Genomic DNA, 19,112 nt, shown 5'->3' with positions numbered 1-19,112 from the left:
GCGTAAACTTGCCAATATGCCATTTACCACACGGAGTGGCAAGGAACGGCTGAGGCCCTGGCCTATGTTCATGGCTAGTGGTTCAGCTTCACATGAGGATGGAAGCACTCAGCCTCTCGCTAGAAAACTGAAAAGACTCAAGCTGGCAAAAGCACCGCAAAGAACTGTGCGTTCTTTGAAATCCCAAATCCACAAGGAGAGTCCAATTGTGTCGGTTGCGATGCCTGACCTTCCCAACACTGGACGTGAAGAGCATGCGCCTTCCACCATTTGCACGCCCCCTGCAAGTGCTGGAAGGAGCACCCGCAGTCCAGTTCCTGATAGTCAGATTGAAGATGTCAGTGTTGAAGTACACCAGGATGAGGAGGATATGGGTGTTGCTGGCGCTGGGGAGGAAATTGACCAGGAGGATTCTGATGGTGAGGTGGTTTGTTTAAGTCAGGCACCCGGGGAGACACCTGTTGTCCGTGGGAGGAATATGGCCGTTGACATGCCAGGTGAAAATACCAAAAAAATCAGCTCTTCGGTGTGGAGGTATTTCACCAGAAATGCGGACAACAGGTGTCAAGCCGTGTGTTCCCTTTGTCAAGCTGTAATAAGTAGGGGTAAGGACGTTAACCACCTCGGAACATCCTCCCTTATACGTCACCTGCAGCGCATTCATAATAAGTCAGTGACAAGTTCAAAAACTTTGGGTGACAGCGGAAGCAGTCCACTGACCAGTAAATCCCTTCCTCTTGTAACCAAGCTCACGCAAACCACCCCACCAACTCCCTCAGTGTCAATTTCCTCCTTCCCCAGGAATGCCAATAGTCCTGCAGGCCATGTCACTGGCAATTCTGACGAGTCCTCTCCTGCCTGGGATTCCTCCGATGCATCCTTGCGTGTAACGCCTACTGCTGCTGGCGCTGCTGTTGTTGCCGCTGGGAGTCGATGGTCATCCCAGAGGGGAAGTCGTAAGCCCACTTGTACTACTTCCAGTAAGCAATTGACTGTTCAACAGTCCTTTGCGAGGAAGATGAAATATCACAGCAGTCATCCTACTGCAAAGCGGATAACTGAGTCCTTGACAACTATGTTGGTGTTAGACGTGCGTCCGGTATCCGCCGTTAGTTCACAGGGAACTAGACAATTTATTGAGGCAGTGTGCCCCCGTTACCAAATACCATCTAGGTTCCACTTCTCTAGGCAGGCGATACCGAGAATGTACACGGACGTCAGAAAAAGACTCACCAGTGTCCTAAAAAATGCAGTTGTACCCAATGTCCACTTAACCACGGACATGTGGACAAGTGGAGCAGGGCAGGGTCAGGACTATATGACTGTGACAGCCCACTGGGTAGATGTATGGACTCCCGCCGCAAGAACAGCAGCGGCGGCACCAGTAGCAGCATCTCGCAAACGCCAACTCTTTCCAAGGCAGGCTACGCTTTGTATCACCGCTTTCCAGAATACGCACACAGCTGAAAACCTCTTACGGCAACTGAGGAAGATCATCGCGGAATGGCTTACCCCAATTGGACTCTCCTGTGGATTTGTGGCATCGGACAACGCCAGCAATATTGTGTGTGCATTAAATATGGGCAAATTCCAGCACGTCCCATGTTTTGCACATACCTTGAATTTGGTGGTGCAGAATTTTTTAAAAAACGACAGGGGCGTGCAAGAGATGCTGTCGGTGGCCAGAAAAATTGCGGGACACTTTCGGCGTACAGGCACCACGTACAGAAGACTGGAGCACCACCAAAAACTACTGAACCTGCCCTGCCATCATCTGAAGCAAGAAGTGGTAACGAGGTGGAATTCAACCCTCTATATGCTTCAGAGGTTGGAGGAGCAGCAAAAGGCCATTCAAGCCTATACAATTGAGCACGATATAGGAGATGGAATGCACCTGTCTCAAGTGCAGTGGAGAATGATTTCAACGTTGTGCAAGGTTCTGATGCCCTTTGAACTTGCCACACGTGAAGTCAGTTCAGACACTGCCAGCCTGAGTCAGGTCATTCCCCTCATCAGGCTTTTGCAGAAGAAGCTGGAGGCATTGAAGAAGGAGCTAAAAGGGAGCGATTCCGCTAGGCATGTGGGACTTGTGGATGCAGCCCTTAATTCGCTTAACAAGGATTCACGGGTGGTCAATCTGTTGAAATCAGAGCACTACATTTTGGCCACCGTGCTCGATCCTAGATTTAAAGCCTACCTTGGATCTCTCTTTCCGGCAGACACAGGTCTGCTGGGGTTGAAAGACCTGCTGGTGACAAAATTGTCAAGTCAAGCGGAACGCGACCTGTCAACATCTCCTCCTTCACATTCTCCCGCAACTGGGGGTGCGAGGAAAAGGCTCAGAATTCCGAGCCCACCCGCTGGCGGTGATGCAGGGTAGTCTGGAGCGACTGCTGATGCTGACATCTGGTCCGGACTGAAGGACCTGACAACGATTACGGACATGTCGTCTACTGTCACTGCATATGATTCTCTCAACATTGATAGAATGGTGGAGGATTATATGAGTGACCGCATCCAAGTAGGCACGTCACACAGTCCGTACTTATACTGGCAGGAAAAAGAGGCAATTTGGAGGCCCTTGCACAAACTGGCTTTATTCTACCTAAGTTGCCCTCCCACAAGTGTGTACTCCGAAAGAGTGTTTAGTGCCGCCGCTCACCTTGTCAGCAATCGGCGTACGAGGTTACATCCAGAAAATGTGGAGAAGATGATGTTCATTAAAATGAATTATAATCAATTCCTCCGCGGAGACATTGAACAGCAGCAATTGCCTCCACAAAGTACACAGGGAGCTGAGATGGTGGATTCCAGTGGGGACGAATTGATAATCTGTGAGGAGGGGGATGTACACGGTGATATATCGGAGGGTGAAGATGAGGTGGACATCTTGCCTCTGTAGAGCCAGTTTGTGCAAGGAGAGATTAATTGCTTCTTTTTTGGGGGGGGTCCAAACCAACCCGTCATATCAGTCACAGTCGTGTGGCAGACCCTGTCACTGAAATGATGGGTTGGTTAAAGTGTGCATGTCCTGTTTTGTTTATACAACATAAGGGTGGGTGGGAGGGCCCAAGGACAATTCCATCTTGCACCTCTTTTTTCTTTTCTTTTTCTTTGCATCATGTGCTGATTGGGGAGGGTTTTTTTGGAAGGGACATCCTGCGTGACACTGCAGTGCCACTCCTAGATGGGCCCGGTGTTTGTGTCGGCCACTAGGGTCGCTAATCTTACTCACACAGTCAGCTACCTCATTGCGCCTCTTTTTTTCTTTGCGTCATGTGCTGTTTGGGGAGGGTTTTTTGGAAGGGACATCCTGCGTGACACTGCAGTGCCACTCCTAGATGGGCCCGGTGTTTGTGTCGGCCACTAGGGTCGCTAATCTTACTCACACAGCTACCTCATTGCGCCTCTTTTTTTCTTTGCGTCATGTGCTGTTTGGGGAGGGTTTTTTGGAAGGGACATCCTGCGTGACACTGCAGTGCCACTCCTAGATGGGCCCGGTGTTTGTGTCGGCCACTAGGGTCACTAATCTTACTCACACAGCTACCTCATTGCGCCTCTTTTTTTCTTTGCGTCATGTGCTGTTTGGGGAGGGTTTTTTGGAAGGGACATCCTGCGTGACACTGCAGTGCCACTCCTAGATGGGCCCGGTGTTTGTGTCGGCCACTAGGGTCGCTAATCTTACTCACACAGCTACCTCATTGCGCCTCTTTTTTTCTTTGCGTCATGTGCTGTTTGGGGAGGGTTTTTTGGAAGGGCCATCCTGCGTGACACTGCAGTGCCACTCCTAGATGGGCCCGGTGTTTGTGTCGGCCACTAGGGTCGCTAATCTTACTCACACAGCTACCTCATTGCGCCTCTTTTTTTCTTTGCGTCATGTGCTGTTTGGGGAGGGTTTTTTGGAAGGGCCATCCTGCGTGACACTGCAGTGCCACTCCTAGATGGGCCCGGTGTTTGTGTCGGCCACTAGGGTCGCTAATCTTACTCACACAGCTACCTCATTGCGCCTCTTTTTTTCTTTGCGTCATGTGCTGTTTGGGGAGGGTTTTTTGGAAGGGACATCCTGCGTGACACTGCAGTGCCACTCCTAGATGGGCCCGGTGTTTGTGTCGGCCACTAGGGTCGCTTATCTTACTCACACAGCGACCTTGGTGCAAATTTTAGGACTAAAAATAATATTGTGAGGTGTGAGGTATTCAGAATAGACTGAAAATGAGTGTAAATTATGGTTTTTGAGGTTAATAATACTTTGGGATCAAAATGACCCCCAAATTCTATGATTTAAGCTGTTTTTTAGTGTTTTTTGAAAAAAACACCCGAATCCAAAACACACCCGAATCCGACAAAAAAAAATCGGTGAGGTTTTGCCAAAACGCGGTCGAACCCAAAACACGGCCGCGGAACCGAACCCAAAACCAAAACACAAAACCCGAAAAATTTCAGGCGCTCATCTCTAATTTTCACACGTGCATTGAGATTGATAGGGAGAGGACGTGGCTGGCGTCCTCTCCATTTAGATTAGGGTTGAGAGAGAGAGAGAGAGAGATTGACCTGAGGCTGTGATACTGTAGAAGAGAGTGCAGAGTTTAGTGACTGACGACCACAGTGACCACCAGACAGTGCAGTTGTTTGTTTTATTTAATATATCCGTTCTCTGCCTGAAAAAAACGATACACACAGTGACTCAGTCACATACCATATCTGTGTGCACTGCTCAGCCCAGTGTGCTGCATCAATGTATATATATATCTGACTGTGCTCAGCTCACACTGCTTATAATTGTGGGGGAGACTGGGGAGCACTGCAGTGCCAGTTATAGGTTATAGCAGGAGCCAGGAGTACATAATATTATATTAAAATTAAACAGTGCACACTTTTGCTGCAGGAGTGCCACTGCCAGTGTGACTAGTGACCAGTGACCTGACCACCAGTATATATAATATTAGTAGTATACTATCTCTTTATCAACCAGTCTATATTAGCAGCAGACACAGTACAGTGCGGTAGTTCACGGCTGTGGCTACCTCTGTGTCGGCACTCGGCAGCCCGTCCATAATTGTATATACCACCTAACCGTGGTTTTTTTTTCTTTCTTTATACATACATACTAGTTACGAGTATACTATCTCTTTATCAACCAGTCTATATTAGCAGCAGACACAGTACAGTGCGGTAGTTCACGGCTGTGGCTACCTCTGTGTCGGCACTCGGCAGCCCGTCCATAATTGTATATACCACCTAACCGTGGTTTTTTTTCTTTCTTTATACATACATACTAGTTACGAGTATACTATCTCTTTATCAACCAGTCTATATATTAGCAGCAGACACAGTACAGTGCGGTAGTTCACGGCTGTGGCTACCTCTGTGTCAGCACTCGGCAGCCCGTCCATAATTGTATATACCACCTAACCGTGGTTTTTTTTTCTTTCTTTATACATACATACTAGTTACGAGTATACTATCTCTTTATCAACCAGTCTATATTAGCAGCAGACACAGTACAGTGCGGTAGTTCACGGCTGTGGCTACCTCTGTGTCGGCACTCGGCAGTCCGTCCATAATTGTATACTAGTATCCAATCCATCCATCTCCATTGTTTACCTGAGGTGCCTTTTAGTTGTGCTTATTAAAATATGGAGAACAAAAATGTTGAGGTTCCAAAATTAGGGAAAGATCAAGATCCACTTCCACCTCGTGCTGAAGCTGCTGCCACTAGTCATGGCCGAGACGATGAAATGCCAGCAACGTCGTCTGCCAAGGCCGATGCCCAATGTCATAGTACAGAGCATGTCAAATCCAAAACACCAAATATCAGTAAAAAAAGGACTCCAAAACCTAAAATAAAATTGTCGGAGGAGAAGCGTAAACTTGCCAATATGCCATTTACCACACGGAGTGGCAAGGAACGGCTGAAGCCCTGGCCTATGTTCATGGCTAGTGGTTCAGCTTCACATGAGGATGGAAGCACTCAGCCTCTCGCTAGAAAAAGGAAAAGACTAAAGCTGGCAAAAGCAGTAGCACCGCAAAGAACTGTGCGTTCTTCGAAATCCCAAATCCACAAGGAGAGTCCGACTACAATTGTGTCGGTTGCGATGCCTGACCTTCCCAACACTGGACGTGAAGAGCATGCGCCTTCCACCATTTGCACGCCCCCTGCAAGTGATGGAAGGAGCACCCGCAGTCCAGTTCCTGATAGTCAGATTGAAGATGTCAGTGTTGAAGTACACCAGGATGAGGAGGATATGGGTGTTGCTGGCGCTGGGGAGGAAATTGACCAGGAGGATTCTGATGGTGAGGTGGTTTGTTTAAGTCAGGCACCCGGGGAGACACCTGTTGTCCGTGGTAGGAATATGGCCGTTGACATGCCTAGTGAAAATACCAAAAAAATCAGCTCTTCGGTGTGGAAGTATTTCACCAGAAATGCGGACAACAGGTGTCAAGCCGTGTGTTCCCTTTGTCAAGCTGTAATAAGTAGGGGTAAGGACGTTAACCACCTCGGAACATCCTCCCTTATACGTCACCTGCAGCGCATTCATAATAAGTCAGTGACAAGTTCAAAAACTTGGGCCGACAGCGGAAGCAGTCCACTGACCAGTAAATCCCTTCCTCTTGTAACCAAGCTCACGCAAACCACCCCACCAACTCCCTCAGTGTCAATTTCCTCCTTCCCCAGGAATGCCAATAGTCCTGCAGGCCATGTCACTGGCAATTCTGACGAGTCCTCTCCTGCCTGGGATTCCTCCGATGCATCCTTGCGTGTAACGCCTACTGCTGCTGGCGCTGCTGTTGTTGTTGCTGCTGGGAGTCGATGGTCATCCCAGAGGGGAAGTCGTAAGCCCACTTTTACTACTTCCACCAAGCAATTGACTGTCCAACAGTCCTTTGCGAGGAAGATGAAATATCACAGCAGTCATCCTACTGCAAAGCGGATAACTGAGGCCTTGACATCCTGGGTGGTGAGAAACGTGGTTCCGGTATCCATCATTACTGCAGAGCCAACTAGAGACTTGTTGGAGGTACTGTGTCCCCGGTACCAAATACCATCTAGGTTCCATTTCTCTAGGCAGGCGATACCGAAAATGTACACAGACCTCAGAAAAAGAGTCACCAGTGTCCTAAAAAATGCAGTTGTACCCAATGTCCACTTAACCACGGACATGTGGACAAGTGGAGCAGGGCAGGGTCAGGACTATATGACTGTGACAGCCCACTGGGTAGATGTATGGACTCCCGCAGCAAGAACAGCAGCGGCGGCACCAGTAGCAGCATCTCGCAAACGCCAACTCTTTCCTAGGCAGGCTACGCTTTGTATCACCGCTTTCCAGAATACGCACACAGCTGACAACCTCTTACAGCAACTGAGGAAGATCATCGCGGAATGGCTTACCCCAATTGGACTCTCCTGTGGATTTGTGGCATCGGACAACGCCAGCAATATTGTGTGTGCATTAAATCTGGGCCAATTCCAGCACGTCCCATGTTTTGCACATACCTTGAATTTGGTGGTGCAGAATTTTTTAAAAAAAGACAGGGGCGTGCAAGAGATGCTGTCGGTGGCCAGAAGAATTGCGGGACACTTTCGGCGTACAGGCACCACGTACAGAAAACTGGAGCACCACCAAAAACTACTGAACCTGCCCTGCCATCATCTGAAGCAAGAAGTGGTAACGAGGTGGAATTCAACCCTCTATATGCTTCAGAGGTTGGAGGAGCAGCAAAAGGCCATTCAAGCCTATACAATTGAGCACAATATAGGAGGTGGGATGCACCTGTCTCAAGCGCAGTGGAGAATGATTTCACCGTTGTGCAAGGTTCTGATGCCCTTTGAACTTGCCACACGTGAAGTCAGTTCAGACACTGCCAGCCTGAGTCAGGTCATTCCCCTCATCAGGCTTTTGCAGAAGAAGCTGGAGACATTGAAGGAGGAGCTAACACGGAGCGATTCCGCTAGGCATGTGGGACTTGTGGATGGAGCCCTTAATTCGCTTAACAAGGATTCACGGGTGGTCAATCTGTTGAAATCAGCACTACATTTTGGCCACCGTGCTCGATCCTAGATTTAAAGCCTACCTTGGATCTCTCTTTCCGGCAGACACAAGTCTGCTGGGGTTCAAACACCTGCTGGTGAGTAAATAGTCAAGTGGAACGCGACCTGTCAACAACATCTCCTCCTTCACATTCTCCCGCAACTGGGGGTGCGAGGAAAAGGCTCAGAATTCCGAGCCCACCCGCTGGCGGTGATGCAGGGTAGTCTGGAGCGACTGCTGATGCTGACATCTGGTCCGGACTGAAGGACCTGACAACGATTACGGACATGTCGTCTACTGTCACTGCATATGATTCTCTCACCATTGAAAGAATGGTGGAGGATTATATGAGTGACCGCATCCAAGTAGGCACGTCACACAGTCCGTACTTATACTGGCAGGAAAAAGAGGCAATTTGGAGGCCCTTGCACAAACTGGCTTTATTCTACCTAAGTTGCCCTCCCACAAGTGTGTACTCCGAAAGAGTGTTTAGTGCCACCGCTCACCTTGTCAGCAATCGGCGTACGAGGTTACATCCAGAAAATGTGGAGAAGATGATGTTCATTAAAATGAATTATAATCAATTCCTCCGTGGAGACATTGACCAGCAGCAATTGCCTCCACAAAGTACACAGGGAGCTGAGATGGTGGATTCCAGTGGGGACGAATTGATAATCTGTGAGGAGGGGGATGTACACGGTGATATATCGGAGGGTGATGATGATGATGGAGGTGGACATCTTGCCTCTGTAGAGCCAGTTTGTGCAAGGAGAGATTAATTGCTTCTTTTTTGGTGGGGGTCCAAACCAACCCGTCATATCAGTCACAGTCGTGTGGCAGACCCTGTCACTGAAATGATGGGTTGGTTAAAGTGTGCATGTCCTGTTTATACAACATAAGGGTGGGTGGGAGGGCCCAAGGACAATTCCATCTTGCACCTCTTTTTTCTTCTTTTTCTTTGCGTCATGTGCTGTTTGGGGAGGGTTTTTTGGAAGGGACATCCTGCGTGACACTGCAGTGCCACTCCTAGATGGGCCCGGTGTTTGTGTCGGCCACTAGGGTCGCTTATCTTACTCACACAGCGACCTCGGTGCAAATTTTAGGACTAAAAATAATATTGTGAGGTGTGAGGTATTCAGAATAGACTGAAAATGAGTGGAAATTATGGTTTTTGAGGATAATAATACTTAGGGATCAAAATGACCGCCAAATTCTATGATTTAAGCTGTTTAGAAAAAAAAACACCCGAATCCAACAAAAAAAATTCGGTGAGGTTTTGCCAAAACGCGGTCGAACCCAAAACACGGCCGCAGAACCGAACCCAAAACCCGAAAAATTTCCGGCGCTCATCTCTAGATAGGAGGAGGGCTAGATTGATGTGTCTGGGTAATGAGTACCCCGTTACCTGATGAGATTGGCATTGGAAAAGAGCCAGAGGTCTCCCAAGTCCTGTCCCAATATGTAAGTAGTTGGGTTTAAATGCAATACCCTCCCCGAGCACACTACTGCACTTGCACTGTGCAGTCCCATAGCAGCAGTGGGCAGGACAATTACAAGATATGGCAGTACCCACTAAGGCTTAATCCAGACCCAACTATGACCTCTGGCACTTGTTGTAGACAATATGGACACCAGAATTAAGATTGCAATGTAGCATTTTATTTCTCTGCAGCCTGTACACCAGCATGTCTCTTAATGATGCGTCTTACAGTCAGAGCAAAAAAGCCAAGTAACACAGCCAGACTGAGGGACACTGTGGCCACCAGCACCCACTGTTCCAAGTGCCCCGACTCTGCAGTCATTCTTGAAGCCTGGACAAGGTTTGCCCCAACCACCCGCAGAGGACCCAAAGTCACCGATCCATGTTCTTCTGTAGATGGACCTGCAGAGAAGAGCATATCATGTAAAATCTTGTTTAGTTGTACACCTCTAGCCTGGTGTTTGTTGTACCGAGTAGAATGTGTGTCAAGTAGTGTAGTAAATAAAGACTTCGCTATTCCTGCAATGTTAATGCCGCAACCCAAGAGCATAACCCTGATCTAGACCCTGTAAGGAGCAGGTCTATAATACTAGTCCTAAATAGATTAAGAACTGGATCCCTCAAGCATATCTGCAGGTATTCCCACTTACTATGTCAAGAGATTTTGAACAACACCTTAAACTCCAAATCAAGCTGCATAGCCAAACTCTTACCCAAGTGGTCAATACACTAAAATGCTGTACTGTTGTGATGTGCATAGACCTAAGCTACAGAAGCTATAGCTTTCAGTAATACCTATAGGCTACAGCCAGGTGGACTTTCTAAACCTCATTTGAAGCTCCTCAAAATAGCCTTAGTCTAAACCGCTCAAGTTATACTTCTTAGATAACTTTGATCCCAGATCTCCCTTTTGCCTCACCCACTTAGCCTTACAGCAGTTCTACTGGCAACACAACCATACTCCTGGCACCAAGTGTAACCAGCTTTATGGAAGATTTGTTGCATGTAATCAAATCATGTAGAAATAAGCAGATTGTAAAATGAGTTAGACACCATAGGCTGGTTAGTGTTCTATGTACCAAGCCTTAGAGAGGGAGATAAAGTGGCCAAAGTACCAACCATCTCCTGTCATTCTTCAAATGCAGCCTGTAACATGGCAGAAGAGCTCATTGGCTGGTACTCTCTATCAAAGGCTTGGTACATAGGGGTCTATGAAGCAGTGAGAAGAGTGGAGAGGTGAGCCTGTGGGGAAGTTGCCCATGACAACCAGTCAGTAGCACCTTACAATTGTATAGTATGCAAATTATAAATGTTACTTCAATGCTGATTATAGATTATATTACTTAAAAGCCTTAGTAAAATCTAGATAAGCTTTGGACACTGTTCCACATCACAGACTGCTAAATAAACTGAAGTTTAGGATTGGATACTAAGATTGTTGAATGGATAAAATCTTGGTTGCAGGATAGAAAAAAAAACAGAGTTGTGGTAAATGGTGTATTCACAGGAGGGAAATGTTACCAGTGGAGTACCCCAGGGATCTGTACTTGGACTAGTGTTTTAATATCAAAAGTGGCGACATTCCAAATGGCATTAAAGGTAAACTATGCTTTTTTGCAGATGACACAAAGGTATGCAACAGGGTAGACACCAGGTGGGGTAAAACAAATGATTGAGAATCTAGGTAGACTAGAGGAATGGTCAAGAGTGTGGCAATTAGTTTAATGCCAAATCATGCACTTGGTCTCAAAAATACAAAGGCTAAATATACACTGCTCAAAAAAAATAAAGGGAACACTAATATAACATCCTAGATCTGAATGAAATATTCTTATTAAATACTTTGTTCTTTACATAGCTGAATATGCAGACAACAAAATCACACAAATCAATCAATGGAAATCAAATTTATTAACCCATGGAGGTCTGGATTTGGAGTCACCCTCAAAATTAAAGAGGAAAAACACACTACAGGCTGATCCAACTTTGATGTAATGTCCTTAAAACAAGTCAAAATAAGGCTCAGTAGTGTGTGGCCTCCACGTGCCTGTATGACCTCCCTACAACGCCTGGGCATGCTCCTGATGAAGTGGCGGATGGTCTCCTGACTGATCTCCTCCCAGACCTGGACTAAAGCATCCGCCAACTCCTGGACAGCCTGTGGTGCAACGTGGCATTGGTGGATGGAGCGAGACATGTCCCAGATGTGTTCAACTGGATTCAGGTCTGGGGAATGGGCGGGCCAGTCCATAGCATCAATGCCTTAGTCTTGCAGGAACTGCTGACACTCCAACCACATGAGGTCTAGCATTGTCTTGCATTAGGAGGAACCCAGGGCCAACCGCACCAGCATATGGTCTCACAAGGGGTTTGAGGATCTCATCTCAGTACCTAATGGCAGTCAGGCTACCTCTGGCGAGCACATGGAGGGCTGTGTGGCCCCCCAAAGAAATGCCACCCCACACTATTACTGACCCACTGCCAAACCGGTCATGCTGGAGGATGTTGCAGAAAGCAGAACGTTCTCCTTTGCGTCTCCAGACTGTCACATGCTCAGTGAGAACCTGTTTTCATCTGTGAAGAGCACAGGGCGCCAGTGGAGAATTTGACAATCTTGGTGTTCTCTGGCAAATGCCAAATGTCCTGCACGGTGTTGGGCTGTAAGCACAACCCCCACCTGTGGATGTCGGGCCATCATACCACCCTCATGGAGTGTTTGATAGTTTGAGTAGACACATGCACATTTGTGGCTTGCTGGAGGTCATTTTGCAGAGCTCTGGCAGTGCTCCTGCTGCTGGGTTGTTGCACTCCTACGGCCTCCTCCACGTCTCCTGATGTACTGGCCTGTCTCCTGGTAGCGCCTCCATGCTCTGGACACTACGCTGACAGACAGCAAACCTTCTTGCCACAGCTCGCATTGATGTGCCAACCTGGATGAGCTGCGCTACCTGAGCCACTTGTGTGGGTTGTAGGGAGGTCATACAGGCACGTGGAGGCCACACAGCCTCATTGTGACTTGTTTTAAGGACATTACATCAAAGTTGGATCAGCCTGCAGTGTGTTTTTCCACTTTAATTTTGAGGGCGACTACAAATCCAGACCTCCATGGGTTAATAAATTTGATTTCCATTGATAATTTGTGTGATTTTGTTGTCAGCACATTCAACTATGTAAAGAACAAAGTATTTAAGAATATTTCATTCAGATCTAGGATGTGTTATTTTAGTTTTCCCTTTATTTTTTTGAGCAGTGTAGTATTAATGGCACTATACTGGAAAATGAGGAAAGGGATCTAGGAGTCACTATTTTAGACGACTTAAAGGCAGTTAAGCAATGTAACAAAGCAATGAGGAAGGCTAGTCAGATGCTCAGCTTCATAGGGATAGGAATCAGCAGCATAAAGTAGTAATACTACTGTATAGGTCATTGGTACAGCCTCATCTAGAATATTGTTTTCAATTCTGGAGGCCATATCTTCTAAAGGATACTACTACATTAGAGACTGTACAAAGAAGGGCAACTAAAATGGTGCATGGTCTACATCATAAAACATACCCAGAAAGTCTTCAAAAATCTTTATGTATGGTTTGAGCAGAGAAGGGAAAGAGGGGACATGATAAAACCCTTGATATATTTCAAAGTTTTTAACAAAGTTCAGGAGGGAAAGTCTCCAAATGGAGAAGCAGTAGGACACAAGGACATGCACCAAGACTGGAGGAGGGGGAGCAGAGGAAATTTGAGTGGGGGAAAAAACAAAAAAAAAAAAAAGAAACTACTTCACAGATAAGGGTAGTGGACAAGTGGAATAGCCTCCCATTAGAGGCAGTAGAGGCCATGGGCAACTTCACTTTCACTACTTAATGGCTAGCAGCTGAAGTTCCAAACAATGAGCTCCTAACTGCCGTGTAACAGGATGTGTTTGAAGAATGACAGGAGATGGTTGGTACTTTATCGCTACCCCCCCCCCCCCCCCCCCCGCCAAGTTTAACATCTATTTCTTCTAGACAGGAGGATCCTGTGCAAAAAAAAAAAAAATGGGCCAGGTAGCAATTCCCATCAAGAATTATGTCCATTACTCACCAGCTGCAATTTCTCTTTTGCCAATTCCTCTTGGAATACCGCGGATGGGTCCCAGTCTCCTGCTCTGACCAGCACAGTTCTGAGCACCACAGCACTGGCAGATTGTATTCTGACCATCCACAGCCGCCCAGCTAAGAAGATACAACAGAAGTAATGAGCCCATTTATGTTAGCATGGCAGGATTTCCAACAAGTCTATATAGATGCGAGGGTGGGGGGGCTTTGACTGCTCACCTCAAGTTTAAACATAGTAGACGCTACCATGCCGAGACTTAGCACCAGGCAGCAGAAATAAGGAGCAGGTGATCAAGCCAAGCACCAATACTGGTTGTTAAAGCAATTATGATAAACTCTACAATTAACCTATTAGAAGGGGCACTTATGGCAAGGCCTGGATAAGCTGATGTGTTATGATGTTTGGAGTCCATCTGATAGGATAAGTTCTTGATGTGTTGTGCCAAGGAGAATCCAGTGTGTGGAAGTTACTTAGTCAGCTGGACTAGTTTACAGTAATGCCACAAGTTCAGAAGGACCTAGAATTACCATTGATATAAAGCACCTGTGATTACATTCACTACACATCCCACACAGATGCAAGGCTTTTAGGGACAGCATAAACTAGGGGAACCTTAAGTTACTAGGGAATCTGTACCATACCTCCCAACTTCGGTGGAACATTCACTTTTGGGCCTGTCCCACCTATGTGTTGGTGTCTCTCTGCAGAGCTGCAGTGAATAGACCAGGGCATGCCAGCAGCTCAGAGCTCCCAGCATGCCCCCCCCCCCCCCCAGTGTGGCAAAAACTGGGGTGCAGCCTGCAATTGCAGCACTCCTTATGAGGTCACACAGGCTAATTTTGGAAGCCTGCCTTTGATGTGCACTTGTGTCCCTCTTCCCAATTTTATGAAGTTGTAGGTATGCTGTACATTTTTTATCCAAACTTTCCTCCTCACTATCTTTCCTATCCCATTCTACAGGAGTTAGAGAAGCTACAGTAAGACATCCTCACCTTCTAGATGCCTTTATGTAGGAACAGGCCTTATTCATGGGATCTGGGACCTGAGTGGCTGCAGCAGCTCTCAGAGTACAAGTGATATAGATCTGGTGGAGGAAGAGGATATAGGACTCAGGACAAAGAAAAGACAATAGATGTCTACAGCCACTAGCATAGAAGAGGCACATTATCAGCATTATCTGCCATACTAGAGCAGTAGCAAAATCCAATCCTCACCAGAGAGACATCCATCCCAGTGAACCGAAAAGCATCAACCATGAAACGAAGCTTGTCTGGCTCAGGCCTTGGGGATATGAAGGTGGAAGATGAATCTTCTTGCTGACCATCCACCAGGCACCTATAGAGCACACCGGTTATAGGCACAAGGTGGAACCATTAAATCAACCTGAACAGAAAACTGTAACATACCCATTGTAGGCAATGATAGCATAATTAGGGTTGGACTGGACATCAGGAGACAGAGTGGCCACACAGCTATCCACAAATAGCATCATAGGGACATGGTTCTGGGTGTCCACAGAGGCCTCTATGTAGAACATGTCCCCCAGCTCAAAGTCAGAGGAAGGTCTGGGAGCACTCCAGTCATCTATAAGAATCAGAGGATTAGAAGAGGCCAGACCCAACACCATCATACTGAACCCCCACCTCACTTACCCATCATCAGCTGCAAGGAGAAGGACAGCCTCTCTTCTGAGGACACTGTGGTACTGAATGGAACCCATGTTGGCTTGATGGCATTGCTGCTCACATTACCATGTCTGCACAAGATAAAATAAACCCACCAGCAGTGGTCCAGTATTATAAGCAGATTGGCTAGGAGGCTGTTACAGCAAGCATCATCAAGTATCAAGTAGGCAGAAGTCTGTAGTCAGATGCTATACCCAACACACGATGTGGCTCACCAGGGGTACCTGCATAAGGTTTGTTCTATCTTAACATACACTGCACTACAGATAAGGTCAGATAGGCCTCCTGGTGTACAGAGGAAATACTTTGTGCACCCCAACCCCTCCTCAAGGGCGCAGGACACATGATTAACCTAGAGCAACAATGCAAGTTTTGAGCCGTGTGTATTGTAGTAGTGCTCCTTTTCTACAAGGGTATAGTAGAACATGGCTTTGCTTGGGTGAAGCCACAGGATGACACTTCAGCTGTAAGTGTTGCTGGAAGCTAGTTGGAATACACCCTAAATTCATGTGTCAGAATTTCCTGCAGATTGTCCACTTGCTATCAGTACACATTAGGTAAGAGCTGTCCCTCCTTTGTAGTCTATAGGCCACCATGCCAGATATCCTTATTTATAATCCAGAACACTGACAGCAGTAACCAAAAGAGGCAAAAATCATTCACTGGTGCAAACTCACCGGGGGTAGAAACACTGGATGGGAACCACAGCAGAGTTGGTCCTGGTGATGGGTACACCACTGGGGGATGTTGGAGTGTAGGTCAGGGAGGTGGTGTAGATCAGCCAATCTGCAGTCATCTGTAGGACAAAGAAGACATTTACCATCATTCAGCCTGCAGCCCCTGGTAATGCCAACTTATTCCCAGTGTGGTTAAAGTGAAGGGGGGGGGGGGGGGGGGGGGGGCACTCTGGGAGTGAATAAAAAAAATGAAATATAAAAAAAAAAAAAAAAAAAGTTAAGTAGCACTAACCAACCATTACCAGGACAGAACACGAGTCAGACAAATTAGAAGCAAATTATGGTAGAGGAAGTTCAAAGGGGGAAGAAACTAAGCCAGGATGTATTGACTGGATCCCACTCCCATAACCATGTGTTGACATTTGCCCCCAGAGTAGCCCTAACTATTAAACAGGGATATCACTTTAGTATGAAGAACGTTTTCAGACCCTCATATGCAGGTGCCCCAAACTCATACTGTCCCCTCTCACTTGCAGAGCAGGGGTGAATAGACTATGTGCACAGATAACTATGGCAGACACAACCACACCTTAATGCATGGTGAGAAGTGATATCAGTGCACATACCCGGCTCTGATACCATTAAACCCCATAACACCAGTTCCTATATCTGCCCCACACTCTCAGGCCTGTGACCATTACCCACAGGATGATACAGCCCTGTTAGATAATACATATTACAGGGCAGCTTTGTGACCTGGCCACCAATACTGAGCAGCACTCAGCCAACACAATCCATTTACTAATTACCACCACAGGTGCCCCATTACCTGACTATGCTTCCATTCTACGCACATTGTCAATCCCGACACACCCAGCAGACTCGCTACCCACTGGTGGCCTGCACACAGTATAGGCCTCAGTAGTTACCAGAGCCCTGTGTAAGGGAAGGTTCATGAGACCTACACTCAGGGTGCACCAGTTACAGTATAGGCAGATATATTATACAGCACAACCCATCAGTATGAACCCCATGCCTCAGTTACTCCACTAACTCATAGTAATAGACAGGAGACCGGGACACTAGGAGACAGCCACCAGGCAAATAGACATCACACCAACAGAACACAGTCCATCATTACCTGTACGGCATTCCCACACTCCTGGAGGCCAATCCCAAAAATCACACTGGTATCGGTGCTCTGGGGACCAGGATAGCAGGGCTGGGGTCCAAGGCTTAGGTCTGAGGCCTTCACAAGCTTCCCATTCCCATACAGGTCTCTCATCACAGTCACCATCATCATGTCCTCACCACACTGCACACTGATAGGAGAGCTCTGGGATGGTGCCAGCTGTCTAGACTCAGCAGATCCTCCATCAGACCCCCTTCCTGACACAGGCTGAGCACCCCTTCTGGAAGCCCCCAGGCCAGACACTGGCTGAGCAATCCGTCTGGAAGACCCCAGGCCAGACACCGGCTGAGCACCCCATCTGGTAGACCCTCTAGGAGCATCCTGCACAGAGGTCTGGTGATTCCTCCACCAACTGTCTGACTGGCGCCTAACCAAGACATGCTCCCCAGCACTGACCAATCCTGTGCCATAAACCAGAACCACCAGCAGCAGCCAACTCCACCTCACACACATCCCCATTCTGCCTGCAGGACAAACAGCACAAGGCCAGGAGTGCAGGGATCAGCCATTTATACCCCTCCCCCTCAGCTGCTAATACCCCCACCTGGGGCAGGTAATGATCACACTCACCTGATCACTCCTCTCATCACATGCAGCCACCTAATGAGGATATATTACCAATACATATATGACACAAGGCAGATAACCTTTGTATGACAGGGCATTATGGGACTTTTAGTTCCACAACAACTGGTAAGATAAATATTAAATATATCTGCTTTGCAGTAAAGTAAGTGCTCTGTTTTCAGTTTCCAGAGTTTGCTGAATATTATATTGTCTGGTCCAGTTACTAAAAACATGCAGGAACGGCTCCACAAGTGATTATAAATAGGCCCCAGCACAATTCCATGTTACTGTGACATGTTTTGTGTGTTTATTGTGTACAGCACTGTGTACACTTTGTGGCGCCCTTTAAATATAATATGATACAATAAAATGCACACTTACATGGGCAGTGCCAGGGGTCACAGGACAATGTGGAATTACTCCAGTAACAAAGAAACATAGAAATATAGAATGTGACGGCAGATAAGAACCACTTGGCCCATCTAGTCTGCCCCTTTTTTTTATCCTTTAGGCCAGGCATGTCCAAACTGCGGCCCTCCAGCTGTTGTGAAACTACATATCCCAGCATGCCCTGACACAGTTTTGCTGTCAGAGAATGCTAAAGCTGTGTCAGGGCATGCTGGGATGTGTAGTTTCTCAACAGCTGGAGGGCCGCAGTTTGGACATGCCTGCTTTAGGCAATCGCAACCCTTTTTGAACCAGTACTTTGTATCGACTGGTGCAAACTGCAGTAAATTGGATACTAAATTAATGGAGGCTGGTAGTTGTCTTTGGACAGGCATTGAGGCATATATATGGACATGAGGTGGCAGTGAGGCATATAAAGGAACATAAAGGCTGTGGTGTAATAAGAACTCTCTCCACAGCCCTCCCCTGGTGTGTGCACACATCCCAGCCAGGCCCACCTCCCAATGTGAACTATCTACAGTCTGCACAGCGTAGTGTGGGCGCTGAGTGCTCATCTCTCCTTTGGGTGGGCAGCGGCTTCTCCAGGGTGTTCGGATGCAGCAGCTTCCGCAGTCAGGGATGTGCTGGCTCCTCTTGTTGCTGCGCGGTCTGTGTGTCTGACACTAGGAGGAGGGGGCGTGCCTGGCGCAGTCCGTCTGTCTGACACTAGGAGGAGAGGGTGTGCCTGGTGCAGTCTTTCTTTCTGACACTAGGAGGAGGGGCGTGCCTGGTGCAGTCTGTCTATCTGACACTAGGAGGAGGGGGCGTGCCTGGTGCAGTCTGTCTGTCTAACACTAGGAGGAGGGGGCGTGCCTGGCGCAGTCTGTCTGTCTGACACTAGGAGGAGGGGGCGTGCCTGGTGCAGTCTGTCTTTCTGACACTAGGAGGAGGGGGCGTGCCTGGTGCAGTCTGTCTGGCTGACACTAGGAGGAGGGGGCG

The 19,112-nt window shown here is 47.5% G+C and overlaps 1 protein-coding gene across 1 annotated transcript; it reads right to left on the bottom strand.

Annotated features, from left to right (window-relative positions):
* Positions 1–9,667: 9,667 nt before the first annotated feature.
* Positions 9,668–17,649, bottom strand: LOC134935927 (zona pellucida sperm-binding protein 3-like). Its single transcript, XM_063930780.1, has 8 exons — positions 17,109–17,649; positions 15,968–16,086; positions 15,258–15,361; positions 15,012–15,189; positions 14,820–14,940; positions 14,598–14,689; positions 13,591–13,721; positions 9,668–9,912 (listed from the first exon to the last, which is right to left on the bottom strand). Exons 1-8 carry the CDS (start codon positions 17,616–17,618, stop codon positions 9,689–9,691), a joined length of 1,479 nt encoding a protein of 492 aa, XP_063786850.1. The 5' UTR covers positions 17,619–17,649; the 3' UTR covers positions 9,668–9,688.
* Between the last annotated feature and the right edge of the window lie 1,463 nt (positions 17,650–19,112).

The sequence above is a fragment of the Pseudophryne corroboree genome, chromosome 6 (genome assembly GCF_028390025.1).
Source record: "Pseudophryne corroboree isolate aPseCor3 chromosome 6, aPseCor3.hap2, whole genome shotgun sequence".
NCBI lineage: Eukaryota > Metazoa > Chordata > Amphibia > Anura > Myobatrachidae > Pseudophryne > Pseudophryne corroboree.
Note: the sequence above shows the minus strand (reverse complement) of the source record. Positions and strands in the feature narration are given on the sequence as shown.

Coding starts and splice junctions, on each gene's coding strand:
- LOC134935927 (XM_063930780.1), bottom strand. CDS start 17,618: ATGGGGATGTGTGTGAGGTGGAGTTGGCTGCTGCTGGTGGTTCTGGTT. Junction 14,690..14,819: donor CTGGGATGGATGTCTCTCTG/GTGAGGATTGGA, acceptor TTCCTCCACCAG/ATCTATATCACTTGTACTCT. Junction 9,913..13,590: donor CAAAAGAGAAATTGCAGCTG/GTGAGTAATGGA, acceptor TCTTCTCTGCAG/GTCCATCTACAGAAGAACAT.